This window comes from Hipposideros armiger, unplaced genomic scaffold (genome assembly GCF_001890085.2).
Source record: "Hipposideros armiger isolate ML-2016 unplaced genomic scaffold, ASM189008v1 scaffold_1644, whole genome shotgun sequence".
Taxonomy (NCBI): domain Eukaryota; kingdom Metazoa; phylum Chordata; class Mammalia; order Chiroptera; family Hipposideridae; genus Hipposideros; species Hipposideros armiger.
The window spans coordinates 14,711-40,396 of NW_017732994.1; the positions used below are offsets into that span (position 1 = coordinate 14,711).

General features: G+C 40.7%; 1 protein-coding gene across 1 annotated transcript in view; it reads left to right on the forward strand.

Annotated features, from left to right (window-relative positions):
- GLB1 (galactosidase beta 1) overlaps nt 1–25,686 on the forward strand; it is a 64,747-nt gene that overhangs the window by 9,692 nt on the left and 29,369 nt on the right. Inside the window, exons 2-6 of the mRNA XM_019634420.1 lie at nt 686–866; nt 3,520–3,578; nt 5,177–5,298; nt 5,385–5,425; nt 10,072–10,184. Of these exons, the coding sequence (XP_019489965.1) occupies nt 686–866; nt 3,520–3,578; nt 5,177–5,298; nt 5,385–5,425; nt 10,072–10,184 (516 nt within the window). The remainder of the gene's footprint in view (nt 1–685; nt 867–3,519; nt 3,579–5,176; nt 5,299–5,384; nt 5,426–10,071; nt 10,185–25,686) is intronic.

Sequence of the window (25,686 nt, forward strand, 5' to 3'; positions counted from 1 at the left end):
ATACCTGGTGCATATAGTATGATACCAGTTTTGAGAACAGAAAACAATTTCTGTATATTATTTGTGTATATTTAGGGTGTGTGTGTGTGTGTGTGTGTGTGTGTGTGTGTGTGTGTAAATCTGGAAGACTGTGCCCAAATGCTTACAGTGGTTATCTGAGGGTAATAGAATTAACAGATATTTTTTCCGCTTTCTTTTCATTTTTCTTCATTTTCTAATACATTACCATGGGAATGGATTATTTATGTAATGTTTAAAGTACCTATTATACCGGGGTACCAAAAATATGTATACACATGACTTGTATTCATCTTTTGTTATCAGTATATAGTATTATAATTTTAATACAGTTTTTTTTCTTTCTTAAAATGTGTATACATTTTTTGGGGGGGGCACCCTCTGTATATTATAGTGGAGACTATCATTACAATCTGAAAACTAGCATGGTGATTTTTGTTTTCTTTTTCTTATTTCTGGGGAGGGTAGTAGAAGGTAAGTTTTTATGCTGAGTTGCTTTTGAGAAAATCGGTTTTGGGGGCTGAGTGTAGAAGATATTTGTGGCAATTGTTAAGCCTTATCATGTCAATACAGATGCTCAGGTATTTTCTCCAAACAAAAGCTTGCATCAGAAGGACTGCATTGGGATCTCCTGATTTTTTTCACCCTCCTCTTTTTTAATGTGCAGGTGGAGAATGAATATGGCAGCTACTTCACCTGTGATTATGACTACCTGCGTTTCCTGCAGAAACGCTTCCGCTACCACCTGGGTAACGACGTGGTTCTGTTCACCACCGATGGGGCACAGAAGAAAATGCTGCAGTGCGGGACACTGCAGGGGCTCTATGCCACGGTGGACTTCGGACCAGGTTGGTGTTTGTAGTAACAGAAAATCCAGCTAAGGCCAAGCAGGCTTGGGATTTTCACTTGGCAATTGCAGGTGTTGTTTTACGTGGTGTGGGCATGTTGAATGAGATGCCTCACATTTTCCTTTATCAAGTAGCAGGTAAAATAGAATAATGAATAAAGCCCCCCTCTGTTGCAAGATTATTTTATTTAAGCTGATTTAGCCTTTAGGACATGAGCTCTGTTTTCATGACCTATGGAGTACAGTTCTCTTAGGGGCTAGCGAGCTCAGAAGTAGTTCTAGCTGTGAGAAGCTCTACCCTGAGGCAGTTCAGGGGAGACTCTTTCAGACTCTTTCTGGGACGCACTGCTCTTCTTTGCTCTCCCTGTCCCCCCAGTCATGGTTAGATGCTCGGGGCTGTATCATGGCCCTGTGAACTCTGAGGTCAGCGGGGTTGTGTGGGCCTCTCAGCCCAGGAGTGCAGGAACTTACCTTACGCTTCCATTACCTTTCCACACAACTCATAACACTATGAACTGTCACGGACCGGAGGTGGTTTGGTAGATGCTATCGTCTTCCCTGACTCGTCAGTGCTGTGTGAGCTACAGAGGTTCCACAAATGAAAGTTCTGGGTGGGCGGGCAGCGTGGCTAGGATGCTTCTGGCTATAATTCAGAGAGTCTTCATCAGGTTGAGAGCAGCTTTCATAAAGGACTCGACAGCGAAACGCAATGTGCAACGCTGAAAAGGATCTGGACTGGGCTTTTTCTTTGTTTCTTCTCTTTATGTTTTGCTATAAAGAACATTATTGGCACAATTCAAATCTTTGAATGTAGTCTGTAGATTAGATTAGATATTGTATCCATGTTAATTTCCTGGGTGTTTTTTTGTTTGTTTGTTTTATAATTGTACTGTGTTTATTTAAAGAATACCCTTGCTCTTAGGAAAAGCACACTGAAGTATTTAAAGGTAAAAGGCCATCATGCCTGCAATTTATTCTGAAATGACTCAAAAAAATACGTATACTTATATATAGGGAGAGAAACTGATAATGTACATATGGTAAAATGTTAACAGTTGGGGAATTTGGGTGAAGGGAATACGAGTTTTTTGTACTTTTCTCACAACTTCTCTATAAGTTTGAAATTATTTCAAAATAAAAAGTTATTATACCCACCCCCCAAAAAAAGACCAGCTCTTCAAGTAGCATAAAGACCCTGTTGGTCTTCCATCTGAGGAATAAGACTCCATGTGCATTGCATGTCCAACACTTGTGTTCTCCAGAGAAGGATGTATAGGAGACTGAAGTTGCCTTTTTAAAGAGACACTTCTACATTATCAAAAAAGAAAAGAACTGGCTTTAAGTCAATTAAGTGTTTCTAGAAACATGGTACATTGCTCAGTATTTGGTGATGAAATAACTCATCTACAAAGAGTCACACAGGAAGTGGCATGCTGGTTTCCCCCTGCTTTAGCACACTTCCCATCACAGTGATGAAAAGCACAGTATTTTTCTGTTGGGGGGAACAAATGGAAGATTATTACAAGTTTGTTGCAAGCATTATGTGTATGTGGGGTGACAGCACTATTGCTATTGTTGTGGGTTGAAGGACAGACCAGTGCAAGGTCAGTGTACCTGGGGCAGGTGGGTTTGTGGCAGCATCATTCATTTGTGTGGGGGAGGGGCATTGGCTGGGGTCAGATCACAGGAGGAGGCTCATAAGAAGAGTAACTAAAGATGTGAATGCCACCTAATGCTTAATAGTGAGAAATTTACAGCCATAAGGTAAATGAGATTACACTCTTTCTCGATCAGCACATTCTCTCCTGAAAGCTGGCCTTACAGAGAAGCCAAGGCCCATCCAGGGGCAAGGAGTAATCTGGAGGTCATGGCTGGTGTCATTTCCTTTCTGGGATACCTGCTGTGGAAACTGGATCGTGAAGTTTGGGGCCAGGATATCCTCTGCTCTGGTTGGGGAGACAGTATTCATGTTCACTCTTGCACTGATGTAAGGCAGCCATGACTTCTTGGTGGAACAACTCTTTCTCTTTTTAGAGGAGGAAGGGACAAAAGAAAACATGGGAAGACAAGATACAGGCATCCTAAGGGGATATTTCTGGAGGAAAAATGGAGAGCAGGTGGTCTGGAATGGCAGCTGATGTATAAATTAAAATTCAGAGGATACTCCATTATTCAGGGACAAACACAATTAGACCACATTCATCCCTTTGATTTGTTAATTAATTGGCAAATATTTGGGGGCACTGTTATTGTGTGTGATACTGTGTGTGTAAAGTGTCTGCGGAGCAGGCCTATCCTGTGGGGAGCGTCTGGGTCAACCAGATGTCCATGTGAAAACAGGCGAGCACAAGACGTGTCCGGGACATGAGGAAACCCAGGTGAAGAATACAAGCCTGTGAAGTGAACTCCCAAGGCAATGCCGTCAGGAAAGGCCATGGGGACCTCTACAGAGAGGAAGCAACGTTTTATGGTCCCCACACATCCATTAAATGGATGGTCTGAGTCCAGCCTAAAGCTAGCTTGGAGGTGTTCTAGGCTCATGGGAGCGTGGGGAAGGGCAGGGGCCTCAGGCTCAAGTCTTACAAACGGCTCTTTTTATTTAATTTCTTGTCATTCCTACGACGGACCTTTCCTCTCCCTCTTGTAATTTTCAGGTGTCAACATCACAAGTGCTTTCCTAACCCAGAGGAAGTATGAACCCAAAGGACCCTTGGTAAGAATTGGGAGTGAAGTGTGGAGAGACAGTTGTTGGGAGAGAGAGATTACATGTTGTAGAAGGATAGGAGTCGATCCTTGGTTTTTCTGGCTCTGGGCTCAGCAGCTGATTGGGTTGTGGGGACATCACCCTCTGGACACATGAGTGGCAGCAACAGCAATGCTCCTATCTGACACTGAGGCCCTGCACCGGAATGCCACAGAAGGGAGACTAACATGAATGCCCTGCCAGGCACCAGGCTCTGTGCTCTTGCAAACTTCATCTCGTCTGGTCCTCGTGACAACTCTCATAAGTAGTATAATTGTCCCCATTTTCAGTGAGGCTCAGAAAACAAGTCACATGCCCAGGGTTGTACAGCTGGAGAGTAACAAGGCCAGGATCTGAGTTAGATCTGTGTTTCTGGAGAGCTCTTTGCGACAGAGCTCCTTCATCTTTAATGTGCTTATGAATCACGTAGGAATCTTGTTAAAATGCGAACTTTTAAAAGTTAACTTTATTGGGGTAACGTTGATTAATGAAATTATTAAAATGCAAAGTTTAGGGCCAGCCGAATGGCTCAGTTGGTTAAGAGCTCGCTCAAGAGTTTGAGCTCTGAGCAACAGCAGTTCAAGTCCCAGCCCAAGCTGAGCAGCCGCTGACAGGTGGCAGGGGTGCCTCTTTAAAAAAAAAAAAAAAAAGCAAAGTTTGATCTTCTGGGGTGGGGCCTGAGAATCTGCATTTCTGACAGGCAACCGGGTGACCTTGGGATGTAGGTTTGCTGAATACACTTTGAGTTGCAGGGCTTTGTGGGATGCTGTGTATGTGGTCAGGCAGAGGAGGAGGAGACGGTGGCAAGGTCCAGGCAGGTATATATAGCTCCTCCATCCCCCACTCTGCTCTTCCCTTCCCTTCTCCACACTAGTTGTTGTAACTCGGCCCAGTTTAAGGGATTATGTCCTGTGCCTTCTCTGCAGCAGGTCAGGCTGCCCCACCTGTGTACAAACCTTTGTACAAAACAGCCCTTTCTGAACTTGGTCTCTGCTTTAGCGAACTGTGCAGCACCCACATTCACAGTCTTCGGGCGGAGCTATTTCCTGAGAAGAGGTAGCCACAGAACATGTCCAGATTTCTTTTTCCTTCTCTAGACAAAGGGTGTGGCATGCTAATGCCCAAGAGAAACATGAAGGGCTTGGAGCCTACTTTGCAGAATATTTGAACACGTGTACCTCGCTTTAAGTCAGCCTGAGATCTGAAAATCTGGATTCACCTAAAGGGTCAATTTGGAGCTGATTATATTATAACAATATTTTTGCCATCCAATTCTTTTGCCCAATAAACTTTTCTATCATATATAAACTGGGGATTGGTTAACAAAATTTTGGTACGGGTACAACTATTCAGGAATACCCTTATTGTCGGTGCCTGAGAGCTGAGTTTGGGCAATGCTGTTATTGGAAGTCCTCATTGATCCCCCAGCTCTGGGTTAAGCAGCTCATGTCAACTCCCCTTTCTACCTGTCCCTCGGTGGAGGACCTATAGGGTGATAGTTACAGGGAAGCCCTAGCCTTTGAAGGTCACAACTCTATCCTAAGCTCCATATCCCTTTCTCTTTTTAGGTCAATTCTGAATTCTATACTGGCTGGTTAGACCATTGGGGCCAACCTCACTCGACAGTCACGACTGAAGTGGTGGTGTCCTCTCTCCATGATATTCTTGCCCGTGGGGCGAATGTGAACTTGTAAGTGTTAATTTCTGGAGGGGAGGGAGCCCTGCACAGCTGTGGACTCACAGTGAAGTATCATCTGTTCTCCTGTCTCCTTGTAGGTATATGTTTATAGGTGGAACCAATTTTGCCTATTGGAACGGTAAGAGCAATTTAACATTTGTTTGTAGATGCTCATACTAGAATGTTTCTGGTGCTTCATTTTGGTGGGTGTGCCTACAGACAGTTTTTATTTTCTATTTTTGTTTGTCTTCTCCTAAACGTTCTAATATGTCAGAATTGCCTATATAACTTAAGAAATCATTTTTCTTTCTAAAAAATTTTAAGGAGCATAAATTATGCATTTAGAAACCTGACTATTGTAAATCAGGCTGGCTGGGCTGACCTCAGCCACAGTCTCTGGTGACAGCTCACTTGTGCATAGGTTCTGCTGCGGGTTGTTGTTTTTTTAAACATCTTGTTTTGTTGACATATAACTCACATACCATAAAATTCATTATTTTAAAGTGAACAATTCAGTAATAGTTGTATAACTATTATTACTCTCTAATTCCAGAACACTTTTATCACTTGAAAAAGAAACTACCCACTCTCCCTCCTCCCAGCCCTGGGGAACCACTAGTTTACTCTCTCTCTCTCTCTCTCTCTCTCTCTCTCTCTCTCTTTCTCTCTCTCTCTCTCTATGGGTTTGCCTATTCTAGACATTTCATATAACTAGAACCATACAATATGTGGTCTTTTGTGTTCGACTTCTTTCATTTAGCATAATCTTTTCAAACTTCATTCATACTATAGCATGTGTTGGTACCTCATTCCTTTTCATTGCTGAAATAATATTCTATTGTACAGATGTAGAACATGTGGTTTATCCACTCATGGGTTGATGGATATTTGGATTGTTTCCACTTTTTTGGCTATTCTGAATAATGAATTGACATTGATGTATAAGTATTTGTTTCAATCTGTTTCAACTTTGGGGGTGTATACCTAGGAGTGGAATTGCTCGGTCACATTGTAACTCTATGTGGAGAGTTCCAGGAACTGCTGTCGTGTTTTCCAAAGCAGCTACATGATGATTTTACATTTCTGTATGGTCTGTGTGTGTGTGTGTGAAAAATTATGACAAATTCTTTTCATTGCTATTGATTTTTACAAATACAAAGCATGCAATATTGGCCTTTCTCTAAGCTTCATCCTCCACCTCTCTTCTCATCTGTATTTTTCTCTCTGAATCATTGAGGATGTCCTACTGTTAAGTTTTGGAGGCTTTGTTTGTGCCTAAATCTCCTAGGATCTATAATTGGATACTATCTGTGCTTAATGAAGTTTCTCCTTTCAACTGCAATCTTGTGCAGGGTGCGGTGCGCAAGGAGAATGCTTTGCTTACACATATTATTAATGTTATTACTATTATTAGAGCCAAGAAACAGAGATATTGCAAAACTCAAATGTGTCTGTTTCTGGGATTAATGTGCAAGGTTGATAATTGAAGTTTTAGATCACCATCTCTGTGTGTCTGTCTTCTCATTAGAAACACTTGAGACCTTGGGATGCCTTTTTCACTCAGTAGCTAGGAATTCCAATTATCCAATCCAGGAATGAAGACCCATAATTTTTGGAACTTTACTATTCATGAAATCATTTTTAAATATCTTACTGTTCTACTTAAAACAATAGTTTCTTTTTCAAAAGTTAGATAATAGAAAAAATTACCACTGAGAAAATAGAAATTGTCTTTAATCCTCTCCCTGGCTCCTGACCCTTCTAGAATTAATAAAAGCCCCTTTTCCACCTGTGTGTTCCCAATTAGTCCTTATCTGGGCTACAATTATTGACCCACTTTACAGATAAGAAAAGCTGGGTACAAAACAAATCCACGTGTTTCCCATTCAGCTGGCAGGATGTGGAGCCTGGATTCAAACTCAGGTCTTGGAAAGCTGGTCACTGCCCTTTGGATAATCCTTGGCAGACTGAAGCCCCTGCACCAGTCCCCTAATCAGCTCTTCTTATGAATGCCAGGCCGCCCTGACCTGTCACGTGGCCTGGTCTCTGTGGGGAAGGGAGGGAGGGCCAGTCTGTGCTTCTTAGCCACTGTGCTTCAGGCCGGCTTCCCAGAGCAGAACTGTGAGAGAAAAACATCGTGAGCTCTTTGCTCACCCTACCCAAGGTGGGTGCACATGTCTGTGCAAGTACGTGCGCCACACTGTGTCCCCATCTGTGTGAGGGCCTGCTACGGGCTCCAGGCTGTCCTGTACTTCTCACACAATGCGGAGAGCTGAGGCGTGGTCAGCCTTGCCATTTCTTTGCCTTTTTACCTCACACTTTCTGATATGGCGAGAAGAGGCGTGAGGGGGCACCGACACTACGGTGCTCTGAAAACATCCGGAGAAAGATTCTGCTGATGGAACTAGAACAAAGACTTAGTTTGCCAGTCCATTCTTTAACCCACTGGCCAGCTTCGCAGCCTGGGTTCCCTTGGCCTATAAAGTTTGCTTCCGAAAGCCGCAGATGTTCAACTCAACTTGGCCACCACTTATAGAGCTCCTCTTCTGTTCTGGCTGTGGTGGTGGGGGGGAGAAGGGGGCATGGGAGACTGCGCTCACGTCAATGAGGCCACACCTACTTCTAAGGTGCACACAGTCCGCAGTGGAGCGAAGAGTGAGAGATGTAACAAACACAGAGTAGCACACTCACTGCCACTTTAGAACTAGAGAAGGAACCACAAAGAAGGTGAGCTCCTTGCCAAAAGGGATGTGGTTTTCTTTCTTTCCTTTTTTTTTTCTTTTTCTTTTTTGCACCTCACAGCAAAGGATGTGTTTCATAATATCATATGTATCCCCAGAGGTGGGCAGACCTGTTGGTAGGCAGCTGTCTCTGGTTAATAAGAAATGGGGGGAAGTACTATGACTAGATTAATTCAATAGATTGAGTGGTTTCGAAATTTCAAAATGTAGATTCTGTGCAGAGAACTAACGAAAGAGAGTCTTGACGGGGATGACCTGATCCTTGGCCTGGCTCTTCTGTCAGTTCACCCTTAGCAGGATCACTCAAGGTGGCTCCATCATTTGCGAGCTGTGGGACCATGCGAAGGAATTTGTTACTAACTCATAGGTGAACGCTCAGAGTTTGTGCCTCATTTACATAAAAATTAGGTTGGAAATGATTGTCCTAAAACAACTTTATTCTTTTTTTTTTAATTAAAGTTTATTGGGGTGACAGTTGTTAGCAAAGTTACGTAGATTTCAGGTGTGCAATTCTGTAATACATCATCTATATATCACATTGTGTGTTCACCACCCAGAATTAGTTCTCCTTCCATCACCATATAGTTGATCCCTTTTACCCTCATATACCACCCCACCCCCCTTATCCTCTGGTAACCACTAAACTATTCTTACACACTTGCATTGCAAAATGTTCTCTGGAGTAGAAGAGAAAGGGGTGGCACAGAGCCTTGCTGGTCTGCAGATAGAAGCATCAGTGTCACCTGGGAGCCTGTTAGAAATGCAGTTTCAGGTCCCACCCCAGACCTGCTGACTCAGAATCTCTGGCAGGGTTTAGGAATGTGTTTTAACAAACTCTCCATGTAACTGTCATGCATGGGTCCATTTTATCAGTACTGGGATGGGGTTACCGCCCAGCATTGCACACAGTCTCCTACCTATGAATATCATCTGTGACAAAGTTGAGGGCCTCCGTTCTAGACTCTGCCCCCTGGGCAATAATTGCAAGACCATTTGCTGTTCTAGCCTTTTTGTATAGACAGTATTAGCATTATTTATTGGTCTCTGTTGTGGGTCCCATTTCCTGGGAAACAGACTCTGAGATCACCCAGCAGGAAGTTTAACAGGTTGCACTCTCAGGAGCACACAAACACCTAGAAGAGAGTGTGGGAAGCAGGAGTGAGCAGAGGGAGACGCTAGACTGTGATGCAGTTTCAAAGGTGGCTCAGCCAATTCTAGAGGAGCTCTGGACCTGGGATGGCCCTTTGAAGCAAGGGGATTGGGTTGTTATGTCCCCACATTGGTCAGTCGTTGGATGTGGGCTATCCTGAGAGGGTTGTAACCATGGGCCAGGCAGCTCAGCAGAGGCCAAAGACCAGAGAGGGATATACCTGAGAGCCATCAGCAGCCAACACTCCCGGCAGCCGGGGGAGCTAATGAGTGCCTTGGTACTGATGGGGATGCCAGAGGCACGCCACAGCATCCCTGATAGTCTTTGCAGACATTACGAAGGTCTTAAGGTTACATTTGAATCTCTGTGGGTTAATGTGTGTGTGCAGTCATCACCCACTGTGTTTGGTCTGATTGCCCTCAGTTATTTTCTGCTGGTCTTTGGCCCAGTCATCTGTGCGTCCACCAGTGACCTTTTCTCAGCCACACAGTTAGAGGTCATGAAAAAGTTCACAGGTTAACAGTCCTGGATGTGGTCATGCCATAAGCCCAGCCATGGCTGGTTGTGAGATGTTGAGCAGGTTTTGCGGGAAGTTTCAGATTCTCTGCTTCTTTAGTGTCAGTGATGTCTGCTGGTGTCATCGCTGTGAGCTTCCATTGAGAGTGGATGGAGAAAGCGCTTTCTAGACACAAAGGTGCTTGGCGCGGGCCTCCTATAGGAAGAAACTCGTTTCTCTAAACCTTGCATCCTGAGGGCCACCTCTGTGTCACTTAACAGTTGGTTCAAATGTGTCCTTTATTTTCTCCCTCCACAATGTTAAGGCCATGAATCCCAAAGAACTTGTCCCAGGCGAGGGCCTTTGGTAGTAACCAGGGGCATGTTTGTGTCTTCTAGGGGCCAACATACCCTACCAAGCACAGCCCACCAGCTACGACTATGATGCCCCGCTGAGCGAGGCAGGGGACCTCACCGAGAAGTATTTTGCTGTTCGAGACGTTATTCAGAAGGTGAGTGCTTTGTATGAGCTGCAGTGGGCTGATCTTAGAGCCTGCCTTGGACTCACTGTGCTCTGTAGACTTCCTAAAAGGACGGATGAAGGGAAGCATCAGGTAGACTTGGCCTTGACACTTGGTCCCCACCTGATTAAGAGTGAGCCTGTGAACAAGTTAGTCCAATAGTCTATTTATTTCTAAAAACAGACAGACAGCACCTGGTTATATTGTAAGAATTAAAAAGAACCTGTGTAAGGTATCCAGTATAGCCTTGACACATATGTTGTCCAATAAGTGGTAGCCATTGCTATTGTTTGTACTAAACGTAAGAAAATGTGCGTCCACACAAATAGCTGAAGCGTGCAGAAGAGAAAAATCTGTGAAAACTGGAAGCATGGTGCAAATGTTAGCTGTCAGCAATGCCTCATTTTTCTATTTGGGTCAGTGTCTGCTGTTTCCTTCTGTCCTACCACCTGAACTGCTTAGTCCTGCTAACAGCGTGACCTTTTGAGGCATCTAAAGCGCCCAGGTGGGGTTTCCTGTATCTCCTGTGGGTTAAAAAAAAAAAAACCCACAGTTTTTCTGCTCAGTCACCTGAGTTTTGAAGTTAAAAACAAAGGTTTTCTGCCTATAAATGGTATAGACTTTTTTTTTGTTTTAAATAATCTACAGTCTCAATTTAAGCCTAAGTGTTAAAACCTATATTATGAAATATGTTAAACATACTGAAAACTATGATCTATACTTATCTAGGAATTTGTCTAGTCATCTACATTTTCAAATATATGGTTAAATGTTGCTCGTGTTATTTTTTTAATTATGAGTTTAACCACTGCAGAACTTGTAGTGATGACTCCCAGGCTTCCGCGTATGTCTGTCTGTTCTCTGTTTCAAGGCTCTCTGTTCCTATCTTTATTATTTCCTTCCTCTATTTGAAGCTTATCTTTTTAACCCAGCCTTTTAGCTTTTCTAATGTAAATATTCAAGGTTATACATTTCCTTCAAGTACTACTATAACTCCGTCTCATAAATTTTGATATGTATTGTATTTATAATAGATTGCTTCCAAACGTGCCTGTTTTGATTTCTCTTTGACCCTAGAAATATTAAGAAGTTTTTCAATTATTAAACATACATTTTTTTTTTTTTAGTTTGTTGGTTTCTAACATATTTACATTCTGGTTAGCAAATGTAGTCTGTATGATACCAATCCCGTGAAATTCTTTGAACCTCATCTTAGAGCCTGGCACATACCAATGTGAACAAATACGCCACGTTTTCTTGGAAGACTATAGGTTTTATAATTGTTGGATATCATCTATATACGTGTTCATTAGATTAAGCTTATTAATGATGCTGTTGATATCTTTGATCTCCTTTCTAATTTTTGTTAGTTTATCCTATCATTTATTTAGAGAGCTGTATTTATATATTTTTCCTTGTAGTTTGGTCACTTTTTGAGGCCATGTTATGAGGCATGCAAATTGAGAATTAAATCATTTAATATCCTTATGTGTTAATACTCTAATAATGCTTTTTGCCTTAAAATCTTTTTTTGTCTGGTACTAACATAGTTCATCTGCATTCCTTTGGTTAGTATTTACCTGGTATATCTTTCACAGTGCTTTTATTTCAACCTTTTTATATCTTGGTTGTTGTTTTTTATGTATCTCATAGTAGGATTTAGCTGGACTTTTTAAAAATTTGGCTTGAACATTTTTGTCTTTTCACTGATACATTTATTCATTCTCATTCATTATAATTCTGGATACACATCAATTAATTTCAATCACCTTATTTTATAATAATCTGTTTGTCCACCGTTTCTGTTCTGTCCTCCCTTTGTTACTTTCTTTTGAATTGTTTGAGTTCTTTTTTTCCTTATTTCACCTCCCTCAAACTCCCCCTTGCCGCTCCCCCCACAACCCCATTTGGAAATTATTCACTATATTTTTTTTACTTTAGTGGTCATCTATTAAAGTGTAAAATATGTACCCCCAAAGAGCACAATTCATAAATGTAGAGCTCAGTGAATTTATACAAAGTGAACATACCCCTGTAACCAACACACGGCACCCCAGAATCCCCTCATTCTCCTTTCTAGTTTAACCTCCCACCTCCAGAGTTAACCACCATCCTGACCTCTGTCACCATCAGTTAGTTCTGCTTTATAAAAATGGGTTCATACAGTATGGGCTCTTTTATGTCCATTTCTCAAAAACTTTAACATTCAGCTTTAACTTATGAAAATTTAAAAGTAATCAGTAATCTTTACTTCCTCCATATAACCAGAACTTTATCTCATGTTAATTCCAGTTACATTCCTCTTGACTTAATGCTATTAGTATCATGTACTTTCCTTCCCTTGGGTTTCGATTTCATGTTTTCTATTTCTCCTTTTTAAAAAATAAATCTATAAAGCATTACTACAATATATTCATTTCAGACATTGTTTGACTTTACCCACATTGTTCATGTATTCACAAATAATTCCACAAATATTAAGCAAGTTCCCTATATGCCAAGTAAGGTTTTAGCTGCTTGGTATATATAGGTCTCCTTGAGAAAATGAAGCTGGAACAAAGATTTTAAGGTGGTGAGACAGCCGTGTGGCATATCCAGGGCCAGAGCAGTCCATGAAGAATGCAGCCAGTGAAAAGGTGGGAAAGTGCATGGCTTTTTTTTTTTTTTTTTTTAGCTGAACCATCCTGCCACCTGTTGGCAGCTCAGTGGCAGCTCAGCTCGGGCTGGGAATCAATCCGGCGACCCTGTTGCTCAGAGCTCGCACTCTTGAGTGAGCTCTAAGCCAACTGAGCCACTCAGCCGGCCCTGTGCATGGCATTTTTAAGGAGGCTGGTGTGGCTGGAACCCATTTAGTGAAGGGGAGAGTAGTAGGAGATGAGTTCCAAGACAAAATAGGGAACTGACTCCATGAGGCCTTGTAGACCATTGTAAGACTTAGGCTTTTATTCTGAAGGAAATAGGAATCCATTGTAGAGTTGAGCAGAGCCGTGAAAGGATTACTCAGGCTAGATTCTGGGACGCAGGGCAAGGGTAGAAAAGGAAAACCAATTAGAAGGCTCTTGCAGCCATTTAAGTGAGAGGGGACTGTGGCTTGTGAAGGTAGTGGAAACTGGTTACAGTCAGACTATCTTACGACAGTGGAGCTGATAGAGCTTCCTGAGGTGGAGTGTAAAAGAAAAAGTCAAGGTACACCTGAGCATCTTGAAGGATGGAGTTGCCATTTTGGAGGGGGCAGGGAGGTCAGGAATTCAGTTTTGGACGTGCTGAGTCTGACTTGTCTAGTATACATCCTAGTAAAGATGTAGAGTAGACAGATATATGAATACAAAGTTTGGGACAAAAGTCTAGAATCTTTGCCCTAGTACCACACTTCCTTTATTCTTTACTGTGTCTTGCATCTTTCCATCTGACATCACTTTCCTTCTACCTGAAGGAAACTCTATATTCTTTAGAATTTCATTTAGTGAGTCAACTGTCTTAATTCTTGTTTGTCTGAAAATGTCTTTTTTTACCCTTATTGTCAAAATGTAGTTTTTCTAGATTGACAGTTATTTTCCCTCAGCATACTGACTTGTGGTTTCTATTGTTGCTGTTGAGAAGTCAGATTATTCTCACTCTGTCGCTCCTTTGAAGGCAATCTGTCTTTCCTCTCTGGCTGCTTCTAACATTGTCTGTTTATATTTGATGATCTGTAGTTTCTCTGTGATGAATCTAAGTGCGAATTTTTTTTATTTATGCCTTCTGGTTATTTTTGGAACTTCTTAAAATTTGTGGCTTGGTACCTTTTTTACTAGTCCTGAAAAGTTGAAGCCATTATCGCTTCAATTATTTACTTTTACCCTATTTTCTTTCTCTCTCTCTTTTTTTTTCTGGAATTCCAATTACATGTTAGTTAGACCTTCTGATCTCCTTATCTCTTAACATCTTTTTCTCTCCTTGTGTCATTCCAAATTATCTTCAGATCTATTGGTCTTCAATTCTGTTTTCTCTTTGGCAGCTATAAATTCTTAAGCGAAACCTCTCCACTGAGTTATTACGTTATATTTTTTATTCTAGAAGTTCACATTCACACGTTTAAAGCTACTTGGTCATCTTTAAAGTCTCTTGTTCTCTCCTTATATGTATATTCTCTTCTTTTCTTTAAACGCAGTAAAGATACTTCTATTACATATCTGTATTTGATAGCTCCAGCACCTAAAGACTTTGTCTAATTCTGCTCCCTGTTGCTTCTCTGAGCTCTTGCTCACGCCTTTTTTATTTGTGTATGTTGTGATTTTTGGCTGTGAGCTCAATTCTTAGGGATTCTTTGAATGAGATAATGAACATTTGTTATTTCAATTTACTAAGTTTATTGGTGTTCTGGGAAAAACTGAAATTATATGTGTATGTTTAGTGTGCTATCTCAACCTAGATGATATCCTTCTCTTTAATGGCTACTTGCTATTATACTGTTTAGATTTATTGCCATTTACTTACTCAGTGTCTAATTGATGGACATTTAGATTATTTTCAACTTTTAAATGTATACCAGTTCAAGGAAAACTACAGGAAATTTTCTTGAAATGGAATTGATGAGCCAAGGTTATTTGCATCTAACCTTTTGATAGATATTACCTAATAGCCTTTAAATACAATTGTGTCAGTTGACTTTTATTTCCCCACACTTTTACCAATACTATGAATTATCAGACTTTTTACCTTGACATTTGATATGTAAAAAGGATAGTTTTAAAAGAAAACACTCATTTCTTTAGTGATGAGTACTAGAGTTTTACACCCTTTCATATACGAATCATCCATTTATGTTTCTTTTTCTATGAACTACTTACTCGGTTTTTTTCACAGCATTTCTCTTGGGCTATTTGGCTTTTTTTATAATCTGCAAGAGTTCTATTATTGTGGCATTTTTTTCCACAGTTTGGGGGTTTCTTTCTTTATTTTTTTTTTCTGTAAAAAAAATCATGAATTTTAATGTTGTCAAATGTATTACTTCTCTCCTTTATAGCTGCTTCCCCATTCTAGTAGGATAAATACATTCTCTTGGAGTGCTTAAAATTTTTGATTCCATATTTTACATTTAAATGTTGATGTACATGGAATTTTTGTTGTTGTTATTGTTGTTGTTGTTAAAAGTGAGGTAGAAATTTAGCTTTATTCACAACTTAAATGACTAGACAGTTACCAGCACCTTTCACTAACTTATCCATTACTTTGCCACTGATTTGATGTGCCCATTTTTTTTATCATTAGTTTCAGGTGCACAAAACAACATAATAATTAAATATTTACAACCATCACAAAGTGATAACCCCACCAATTCTACTACCCATCTGACACCATACATAGCTATTACAACACCATTGACGATTTTCTCTATGCTGCACTTCACATCCCATGACTAAATATATATATATATATATATATATATATATATATGTGTGTGTGTGTACATATGTGCATATATATTTAATTATAGTTGACATTCAATATTATTTTATATTAGTTTCAGGTGTACAGTGCAATGGTTAGTGATGTGCCCATTTTATGACCTACTTAATTACCTTAAGTATTTGGGTCTATTTTTAAACTCTTTCTTTTATGTTATTGTTTTTTCCCCCTTTACCAATACCAAACTCTTTTAATTGTTACCTTTACATGTTTTATTATCTGGTAGGACCAGTTTTCCATCTTTAGTCTTTCAGAATTCCCTGATTATTCCCGCAAGTTTGCTTTTCCACATAAACTTTGGTATTATTTTATCAACTTCAAAACAAAACAAAACCCCAAGATACCTGTTGATGTTTTTATTAGTTTTGTATTAAATTAGGGGTGATATTTACATTATTGAGCCATAGCCAAGAAAATGCTTTTCCATCTGTTTAAGTCTTCTCTGATGTCCCTCTTATTTTCAAATTTCCTTAAAAGTTCCTGTCCATTTCTTATGTTTGTTCCCAAATATTCTGTTTTTTAATACCACTGTAAAAGGAGTCTTTAATTTCTTTATAGTTTTATGAGATATATTTGTCTTTAAAATATGAAATACTTAAAACATTTAAATATATAAAATAATGTGCAGATGCCCATGTACCCAGTACCTAGATTTAACACAGGCTATTATGAAATCTTTGCTTCTGATTTTTTAAGGAAATAATACATTACAGATAAAGGTAGAGTTTCATTCCCTGTTTCTTCCCCTCCTTCCTCAGAGGTAATCACTCTCCTTGAGTGATTTATCATTTGCACACATTTTTGTGCTTTTACTACAAATGCATGCATCCGCATACAATATATTTAATTATTTTTGTCTCTTTTCAGTTGTATGGGAATATTACATTGTACTGATTTGTTCGATTAGATTATAATGCCTGTGGGCTTATTTCTTTTATAGTCTGTTGCTTCATCTCACAAACCACTTCAGGCTGTTTTGTTTTGTTTTAAAGATTTTTATTGGGGAATTGGGGGATGGGAACAGCGCTGGGGAATTGGGGGAGGGGGAACAGACAAGTTTGCTGTCCTTTTTGTTCTTCAGTCTAGTTGTGGAGGACGTTGCTTCACTGGCCCAAGTTGGCACCATCATTGCGCTCTTCCCCGGGCGAGACAGATCAGTCCCCGGCTTCTGGACGGCAGCTCACTGCGGCTGCTGGCGGCTCACGCTTGCTGCTGGCTACACACCGTAGCCCATGGCAACCCACTGCAGCAGGGGCTGTAGGCTACGCTGCCGCTGGCGACTCATGGCAGCCCAGCTCCAGGTTGAGCTGTTGTTCAGCATCTTAGCTGTAGAGGGCAGTGTCACTGGCCCTCATATGTGGGATCTGAACTGGGGTCCCCTGGCATCCCAAGCCAGCTCTTAACCAATGTGCCACTTGGCTGGCCTAAGGCTGTTTTTTTTAAAACAGGTTTATTTAGATATAATTTACATACCATATAGTTCACCCACGTAAAGTACACAATTAAATGTTTTTGGGTATATTACATTATCAAACTTTTTAAATTGTGGTAAAATATATATAACAATATTTGTCATTTTAACCATTTTTAAGTGTACAAATCAGTGGCATTTATTACGTTCATCACGTTGTGTAATCATCACCACTATCTATTTTCAAATCTTTTCATCACCCCAGACAGATTCTCTAACTTTAAGCAATAACTGTCAATTTCCCCTCTCAGCCACTGGTAACCTCTAGTCCACCTTCTGTCTCTGTGAATTTGCCTATTCTAGGTATTTCATATAAGTGGAACCATACAATATTGTCCTTTTGTGTCTGACTTCTTCCCTTAGCATGATGTTTTTGAAGTTCATCCACGTTATAGCGTGTATCAGAATTTCATTTCTTTTCATGGCTGAATAACATTCCATTGTATAGAGATATCACATTTTGTTAATCTACTCATCTCATTCATTTCTTGATGGACACTTGGGTTGTTTCTATCATTTGGCTATTGTGAATAATGCTACATTGAACATTGGGGCACCAGTATCTGTTCAAGTCCTGCTTTCAATTCCTTTGGGTACACATCTAGCAGTGGTGTTGCTGACAGGGTTATTTTTAGAATAGTTTTCTTTCTGAAATAGTGAGCTTTTTTATGCCTTATATAGAAAAAAATCCCAATCATATTTTAAAACAAATATTTACACATGCTTTTTTGCACAACACATCACCTTATATTTGGCCTCATCATAACCTCACATTCTTATTTTCCTATATTTTTAGCTAGTTCTTTCTGCCCCCACCCCTCACCCCTGCAGCCCCTCACACTTTTCTTGATCTTCCCTGGCTCTAATGATTAATGGCTGTTAGAGTCTTTCACCATCACCCTCCATTCACCCCTATGCTGCTGTTCAAGGCTCCCTGTTCTATAAGCCACCTGGCCTAAATCATTCTGACCACCACACTCCAGCGCTGGAACCAGGCATGAGAATTACAGATGTGAGTGTGGACTGGCTGGAACAGGGATTTTTACTTCCAATCTCAGTGGGACCTTTAACTGTCTCCAGTTCTCTTTTTGCACCTGGATCTCTTCTCACTGTCTAGTGTAAACCGTCACCACTATACTTTCTCCTCAACGTGCAGGTGACATTATCCCCTACTTCACCAAGAATATTAAAGCTATTGAATATGCCATGTTAAGAAGCTTGAAGAAAGTGATATAGTCAGATATGCAATTCACAAAGGGTATTGTGTGAAACAGCAAAAACGAATGTGTATTTAAATGAGTAAAAATAAATCATTACAGGTTACAAAAATGTTAAAGATTAAAATAGCCACGAACACCCGAAACTTAAAAACATATTTTGGGTTTATTGACTGTAACATCTCTGCCATCCTTCTTTCCTTACAGTCTTTTGGCTGCATGCTTGTTTTATTGTCTCTTCAGATGAGAACAATGTTTGTAATCTTTTTCTCAGATTGAATGGGAATTTTTGTCTTTAGTGTGGCTGATTGAAATGTGTTTGTTAGTATTAATAGCTTAGAAAAACAGAAAGCTTACATTTTGTTACTGATAATATTATATAAATATTTAGGATTGTTAATCAAAATTGGGGGAATCTCTCTTAAGTTTTTTCATATATATAAGCTGTAATATTTGGAAGAAATTTCCACAGACAGGTTCTGGCTTTCTCTTACATTTCAAACCTGTTTCTCCTCCACAATCCACATATTTCTGGGACTGGGTGACACAGGGCATGATCGTATTGTCACTGAGTCAGCATATTGAGTATTAGGAATAACCCATTAGTAATAAGATACCTATTCGTGGAAGTGACAGTGAACCATGTAAATATATTCTATACCCAAATTAAATAAATCCCCACCTTAATTCTTCTTTGGTTGAATCCCAAAGATGCCGATAGTCACTCTAAAGCCTCCTGGCATTAAGAGGATGTGTGATACAGGGAAGCTGGTGCAGAAAGAGACAAGGGTTTTATAGCCTGTTATAGTTCAATTGTATTAGTTTTGCAAATTTTACAAAAGCCTATAACCCTGTAAACACACTTCAAGGACCCTGCCCTGGGACATTTCTGGATGCCGAAGAATAGTTAGGAGGCTGCTGCAGTAACCTAGGAATGAGGTGATGGCGTGGGCAGCAGGGAGTGGAGAGGAAGCAATAGATTTGAAAAATATTTAGGAGGTAAAATTGGTAGAATTTGGTGATTGACTGAATGAAAGTGTGAGGCAGAATGAGGAGTCACTGATTTGTCCAGGTTCCAGCCTTGGTTAGATAACTGGTTGGGTATTGGGGTCAGCAACTAAGATAGAAGATTGCCGAGCAAGCACAGGCTGGGAAGGGGAGAGGGAAGCAAATTCAATTCTGGGTTTGTTCAGCTCAAGGTGCCTCTGGGGACATCCTGGTGGAGGTGTCTATCCAGCAGGCACCTCACTTAAGAGTGAGAAGCTCTAGGAAGAAGTCATTAGGATGGGCACAGTTATGAGTAGAAGTAGAGTCTGAAGTCCAAGGGAGGTTGAGATTGCACATAGAAAGCTGAGTAAAGGGCAGTAGGCCAAGCAAAAGGCAGACCTGGGGGTCCCAAGCATTTAACCAGTGGGCACAGTAAGAGGAACCCAGGAAGGAGACAGGACCTTCAGAAATGTATGTAATTCGATACCTTATGATAGAATGGAGCTTAGCATGTGGTCATCTTTCCCCTTTCTCTTGACAGGTTAGGTTTGGAAAAGAGAAATAAACTACTTTAAAAGGGGGCTGTTTTTTTCTTGAGACTTTGTAGATGTTCAGTTAGCTGGTTTGTTAAATGGTATGCAAAATATTTGCTTGCAGTGAGGGGAAAAAAATAGAATTATAAGTACCCCCATATATAGCTCTTCCTGCCTCTTTCCATCACCAAAGACTTGAAAGGGGAATGGGTCTCTGCTTTAATCCACTTCAAGAGTTAGTTGGCTGGTGATACACACTATCTTTCACTGACATGGACCCCAGGAATGATAATTTCCTACCAGGCTGCACAAGCCTGTGCTCAGTGGGAAAGGTTCTAGGCGGCCCTTTGCATATGACTTCAGGGTATGACAAGCTCATGACATTTGCATTTTCTAAGGTATTCTCTTTGGTGTGGGTATAACTCAACCAGACATGGTTAACACTTTGACCTCGAGGATGAACTATAAGACTGTAGGGCAGCACCCTTCCTTTACCCTACCAATTCCTGAGAGGGGCAATGTGAGTTTATTTTTGCATGCTTTTAAATGAATTTAAGAACCACTTTTTAAGAGTTTTGTTCCACTTCTTCATAGGGATTGATTCCATCAAAGATAAGAGTCCAATTGGTTTTTTGGAAATGGGTTATTCTTAAGAAATTAATCAAGTTATAGCTGAGGACCTTGATAATTGGAGTAGAGCTTGGGATTCCCTGAGGTGGTGTTTGGAGCTGGGTGGAGGACTGGGGTATAAGAATGCCACAGTGGTTTTCAGTACTTCAAAAGCTTAGTGAAGTTTGAAACTTCACCTAGGACCAATTTACACTGGCTGATTGATTGTTCTTCTTGGTTTATAGCTGGGATGACATTAGCTCAGTGCATAGATACTAGCTGTCTCTTATAATCCATGGTGCTGGTGGAAACACGGTGTTTTATGTCTGATAATTAAGGATAACAAAGTGAATATTACTTAATGAACATTAGTCTTTTAAAGCACCGTCTGTGCTCCTATGGCACTAGTCTTTTTATTTCCTACAGACTTGGCTTTTCTAGTCTCTCTTCCAGAGTGATTTCTCTCAAATGCTGATCTGGTCAGGATGCCTTCTTTGACTTGGCTCCTCTATTTTCCTCAAGCCTCATCTTTCAATTCTCTCCTTTTTTTTTCTTTGTTTTTAAATTTTATTGGGGAGCAGTGTGTTTTTCCAGGACCCATCAGCTCCAACTCAAGTTGTTGTCCTTCAATCTAATTGTGGAGGGCGCAGCTCAGCTCCAAATCCAGTTGCCTTTTTCAGTCTAGTTGCAGGGGGAGCAGCCCACCATCCTATTCGAGAATTGAACTGGCAACCTTGTTGTTAAGAGCATGTGCTCTAACCACCTGAGCCATCTGGCTGCCCACTGGCAGCTCAGCAGCAGCTCAGCTCAAGTTGTTGTCTTCAATCTAGTTGTGGAGGGCACAGCTCACTGGCCCATGTGGGAATCAAACCGGCAGCCTTGTTGTTCAGAGTTCGCACTCTAAACAACTGAGCCACGCTGATGACCCCCGATTCTCTCCTTCTTGTATGTGACTCTCTGGCCTTAAAATGAAGGGACATAAAATTCAGTAAATGGGTCAGTGCTGTGTATACCTCCTGGCCTCTACACATGCTCTTCCCCTGCCTTTATCCATCTGGAAAATAAGGACACACATCAGTTACCTACTCTGGGGAGTCATCTTTGATCCATCTCTCTGCAGAGTTAGTCACACATTGCTTTCTGCCACCATTATATACTGTGGAAATCTTGAATGCACTACTTCTTATAATGAATTAATTAGCTTGTTTACATACATTTCTCACTCTCTGGACTAGGAACTGTTGATATCCCCAGTACTAAGCATAGGACCGGACACAAAGTACTTTCTTTAGAAGACTTTGTTAGATGAGTGAATGAAAACATTAGAGATCTTGGGGAAAGAAAAGTTGATTACCGTTGAATCTATTGGATTCCACTGGGAAAAGAGCAGCTTTTTATATTGAATTTCTCTAGCTAAATAAGTAGGATAAGAAGCAATATTTATGATTAGCCTGAAAACCATAATTAAGCACAAATTATTATGGAAAATAAAGGTTTAGAAGTATAGTGTTTTGATATATTCATCTATTTCTTTTCTAAAACATTAATTCGTTGAATAGAAGATTAGGATTTTGCTTTTAAAATTTATATGGAACCACAAAGGAGCCCACATAGCCAGCCACAGCAATCTTGAGGAAGAAGAACAAAATTGGAGGTATCACGCTACCTAATATCAAACTATATTACAAGGCTCTAGTAATCAAAACAGCATGGTACTGGCATAAAAAGAGACACACAGATCAAAAATGGAACAGAATAGAGTGCCCAGAAATAAACCCATGCCTGTATGGTCATTTAACCTATGACAGAGGAGGCAAGAATATACAATGGGGTAAAGACAGTCTATTCAATAAATGGTGTTGAGAAAACTGAACAGATACATGGAAAAAATTAAACTGGGTCACCTTCTTACTCCATATACAAGAATAAATTCAAAATGGATTAAAGACTTGGGCAGGCCGAGTGGCATATTGGTTAGGAGTTGGCTTGGGATGCCAGCTCTGAGCAGCAGGACCCCGGTTCGGATCCCACATGAGGGCCAGTGACATTGCACTCTCTATAGCTAAGATGGTGAACAAAACAGCTTGACCTGGAGCTGGGCTGCCGTGAGTCGCTGGTGACAGCGTAGGCTGCAGTGCGGCTGGCCAGCAGCTGGCATGAGCTTTTGTGAGCTGCCATGAGCCGCAGTGAGTGGCCGTCCAATGGCCGGTGAGCGACTGCCTCACCCGGGAAGAGCGCAATGATAATACCAACATGGGCCAGTGAAACGACATCCTCCACAACTAGACTGAAGAACCAAGGACAGCAACCTGTCTGTTCCCCTTCCCCAATTCCCCAATAAAATCTTAAAAAAAAAAAAAAAGACTTAAAGGTAAGACTTAAAACCATAAAAGTCTTAGAAGAAAACAGGCAATAAACTCTCTGACATTGCTCTTAGTAATATTTTTTTCTGCTATATCTCCTTGGGCAAGTAAACAAAAGATAAAAATAAACAAATGGGACTACATGAAACTAAAAATTTTTTTCACAGCAAAGGAAACCATCAACAAAATGAAAAGACAGCCTACTGAATAAGAGAAGATATTCACCAATAATACATCTGATAAAGGGTTCATATCCAAAATTTATAAAGAACTCATGTAACTCAACACCAAAAAACAAACAATCCATTTAAAAAATTGGCAGAGATGGGCCGGCCGAGTGGCGTGATGGTTAAGAACTGGCTTGGGACGCCAGAGGGCCCCGGTTCGGATCCCACATATGAGGGCCAGTGACACTGCCCTCCACAGCTAAGATGCTGAACAACAGCTAGACCTGGAGCTGGGCTGCTGTGAGTCACTGGCGATGGCGTAGGCTGCAGCCCCTGCAGCAGTGGGTTGCCATGGGCTACTGTGTGTAGCCAGCAGCCAGCGTGAGCGGCCAGCAGCCGCAGTGAGCGGCCGCCCAGAAGCTGGTGACTGATGTGCCTCGCCTGGGAAGAGCGCAATGATGGTGCCAACTTGGGCCAGTGAAGCAACGTCCTCCACAACTAGACTGAAGAACAAAACGACAGCAACTTGTCTGTTCCCCTTCCCCCAATTCCCCAGCACTGTTCCCTTCCCCCCAATTCTCCAATAAAAATTTTAAAAAAAAATTGGCAGAGGACATGAATAAACATTTCTACAAAGCGAACCTACACATGGCCAATAGACATATGAAAAAATGTTCAACATCATAATCATCAGAGAAATGCAAATTAATACCACAATGAGATATTACGTCACACTTGTCAGGAGGCTGTCATCAATAAATCAACAAACAACAAGTGTTGGTGAGGATGCGGGAAACTTTTTACACTGTTGGCGGGATTGAAAATTGGCTCAGCCACTATGGAAAACAGTATGGAGGTTCCTCAAAAAATTGAAAATAAAACTTCCTAGAGGTGGCCGGGTGGCTCAGTTGGTTAGTGCATGTGCTCTTAACAAGGTTGCTGGTTCGACTCCTGCATGGGATGGCGGGAGGAGCCTTCCGCAACTAGATTGAACATGACACCTTGAGCTGGGGTGCCAGTGGGCAGCCAGATGGCTCAGTTGGTTAGAGCACATGCTCTCAACAACAAGGTTGCTGGTTCGACTCCTGTATGGGATGGCGGGAGGAGCCTTCCCCAACTAGATTGAACATGACACCTTGAGCTGGGGTGCCAATGGGCAACCAGATGGCTCAGTTGGTTAGAGCACATGCTCTTAACAACAAGGTTGCTGGTTCGACTCCTGCATGGGATGGTGGGCTGCGCCCCCCTCAACTAGATTAAAAAATGGCAACTGGACTTGGAGCTGAGGTGCGCCCTCCACAACTAAGATTGAAGGACAACAACTTGATTTGGAGCTGATGGGTCCTAGGAAAAACACACTGTTCCCCTCCCCCCAAAAAAAAGTTAAAAAAAAAAAAGGGCTCCCCAGCAGGGCCCGTCATTATGTTTAAAAAGAGGAAAAAAGAACATAGAACTACCTTATGACTCAGCAATTCCGCTTCTGGATATTTATCTGAAGAAATCCAAAACACTAATTCGAAAAAAATATATGCATCCCTGTGTTCACTTATGCAGCATTATTTACAATAGCCAAGATATGGAAGCAACCCAATTTCCCATCAATAGGTGATTGGATAAAGAAGATGTGGTATATGTATACAATGGAATATTACTTGCCCATAAAAAAGAATGGACTCTTACCATTTGCCGCAACATGGATGAACCTAGAGGGTATTATGCTAAGTAAAATAATTAGACTGAGAAAGACAATTCCATATGATCTCACTTATATGTGGAATCTAAAGAATGAAATAAATGAAAAAACAAGACAGAAACAGACTCATAGATACAGGGAACAAATTGATGGTTGCCAGAGGGAAGGGGTTTTGGGGACCTGGGTAAAAAAGGTGAAGAGATTAAGAAATATAAGTTGGTGGTTACAAAATAGTCACAGGGATATAAAGTACAGCATCAAGAATGTAGTCAATAATGTTGCAACAACTATATATAGTGCTGGGTGGGTAGACTAATCAGGGGATTACTGCATAAATTATATAAATCTCTAACCACTATGCTGTATTCCCAAAAGTAATATAAAATAATATTGAATGTCAACTGTAACTGAAAAAATAAATAAATAAGATTAGGATTTTGCTATATGATAATCAACGAAAAATCACTACAATTATTAAAAAGAAGAGAGAGGAGTTTGTGGCCAATGGGATAGACAGATGGAGATTCAATACTGGTATTATAATGAACTGATTAAAAAATCAAGATCCAATAGATAATTGGGTAAAAGACATAAACAACTATATACATTTTGTGAGAACTTTGGTGTATACCATATTAAGAATCATATAAAATGATCATATCATTTGACCTAGTAACCCCTCACTTGGGGCTTTACAAAAAAATTTTACACAAGGATAATGCTATTGCTATGAAGTTGTTTGCTGCAACATTATTTATAATATCAAAAATTGGAAACAATTCACCTCCTGACATTGAAAGAAGGGTTATATAAGTCCTGTCATATCGGTTTGAATATAATATGCAATAAATAGTTATTGTCAATATTTGGTCGTGCCAAAAGGGCTTTTGATAAGTGGCAATAGCTAATTACAAAATTATCTCGGGCCGGCCGAGTGGCGCGATGGTTAAGAACTCGCTTGGGATGCCAGAGGGCCCCGGTTCGGATCCCACATATGAGGGCCAG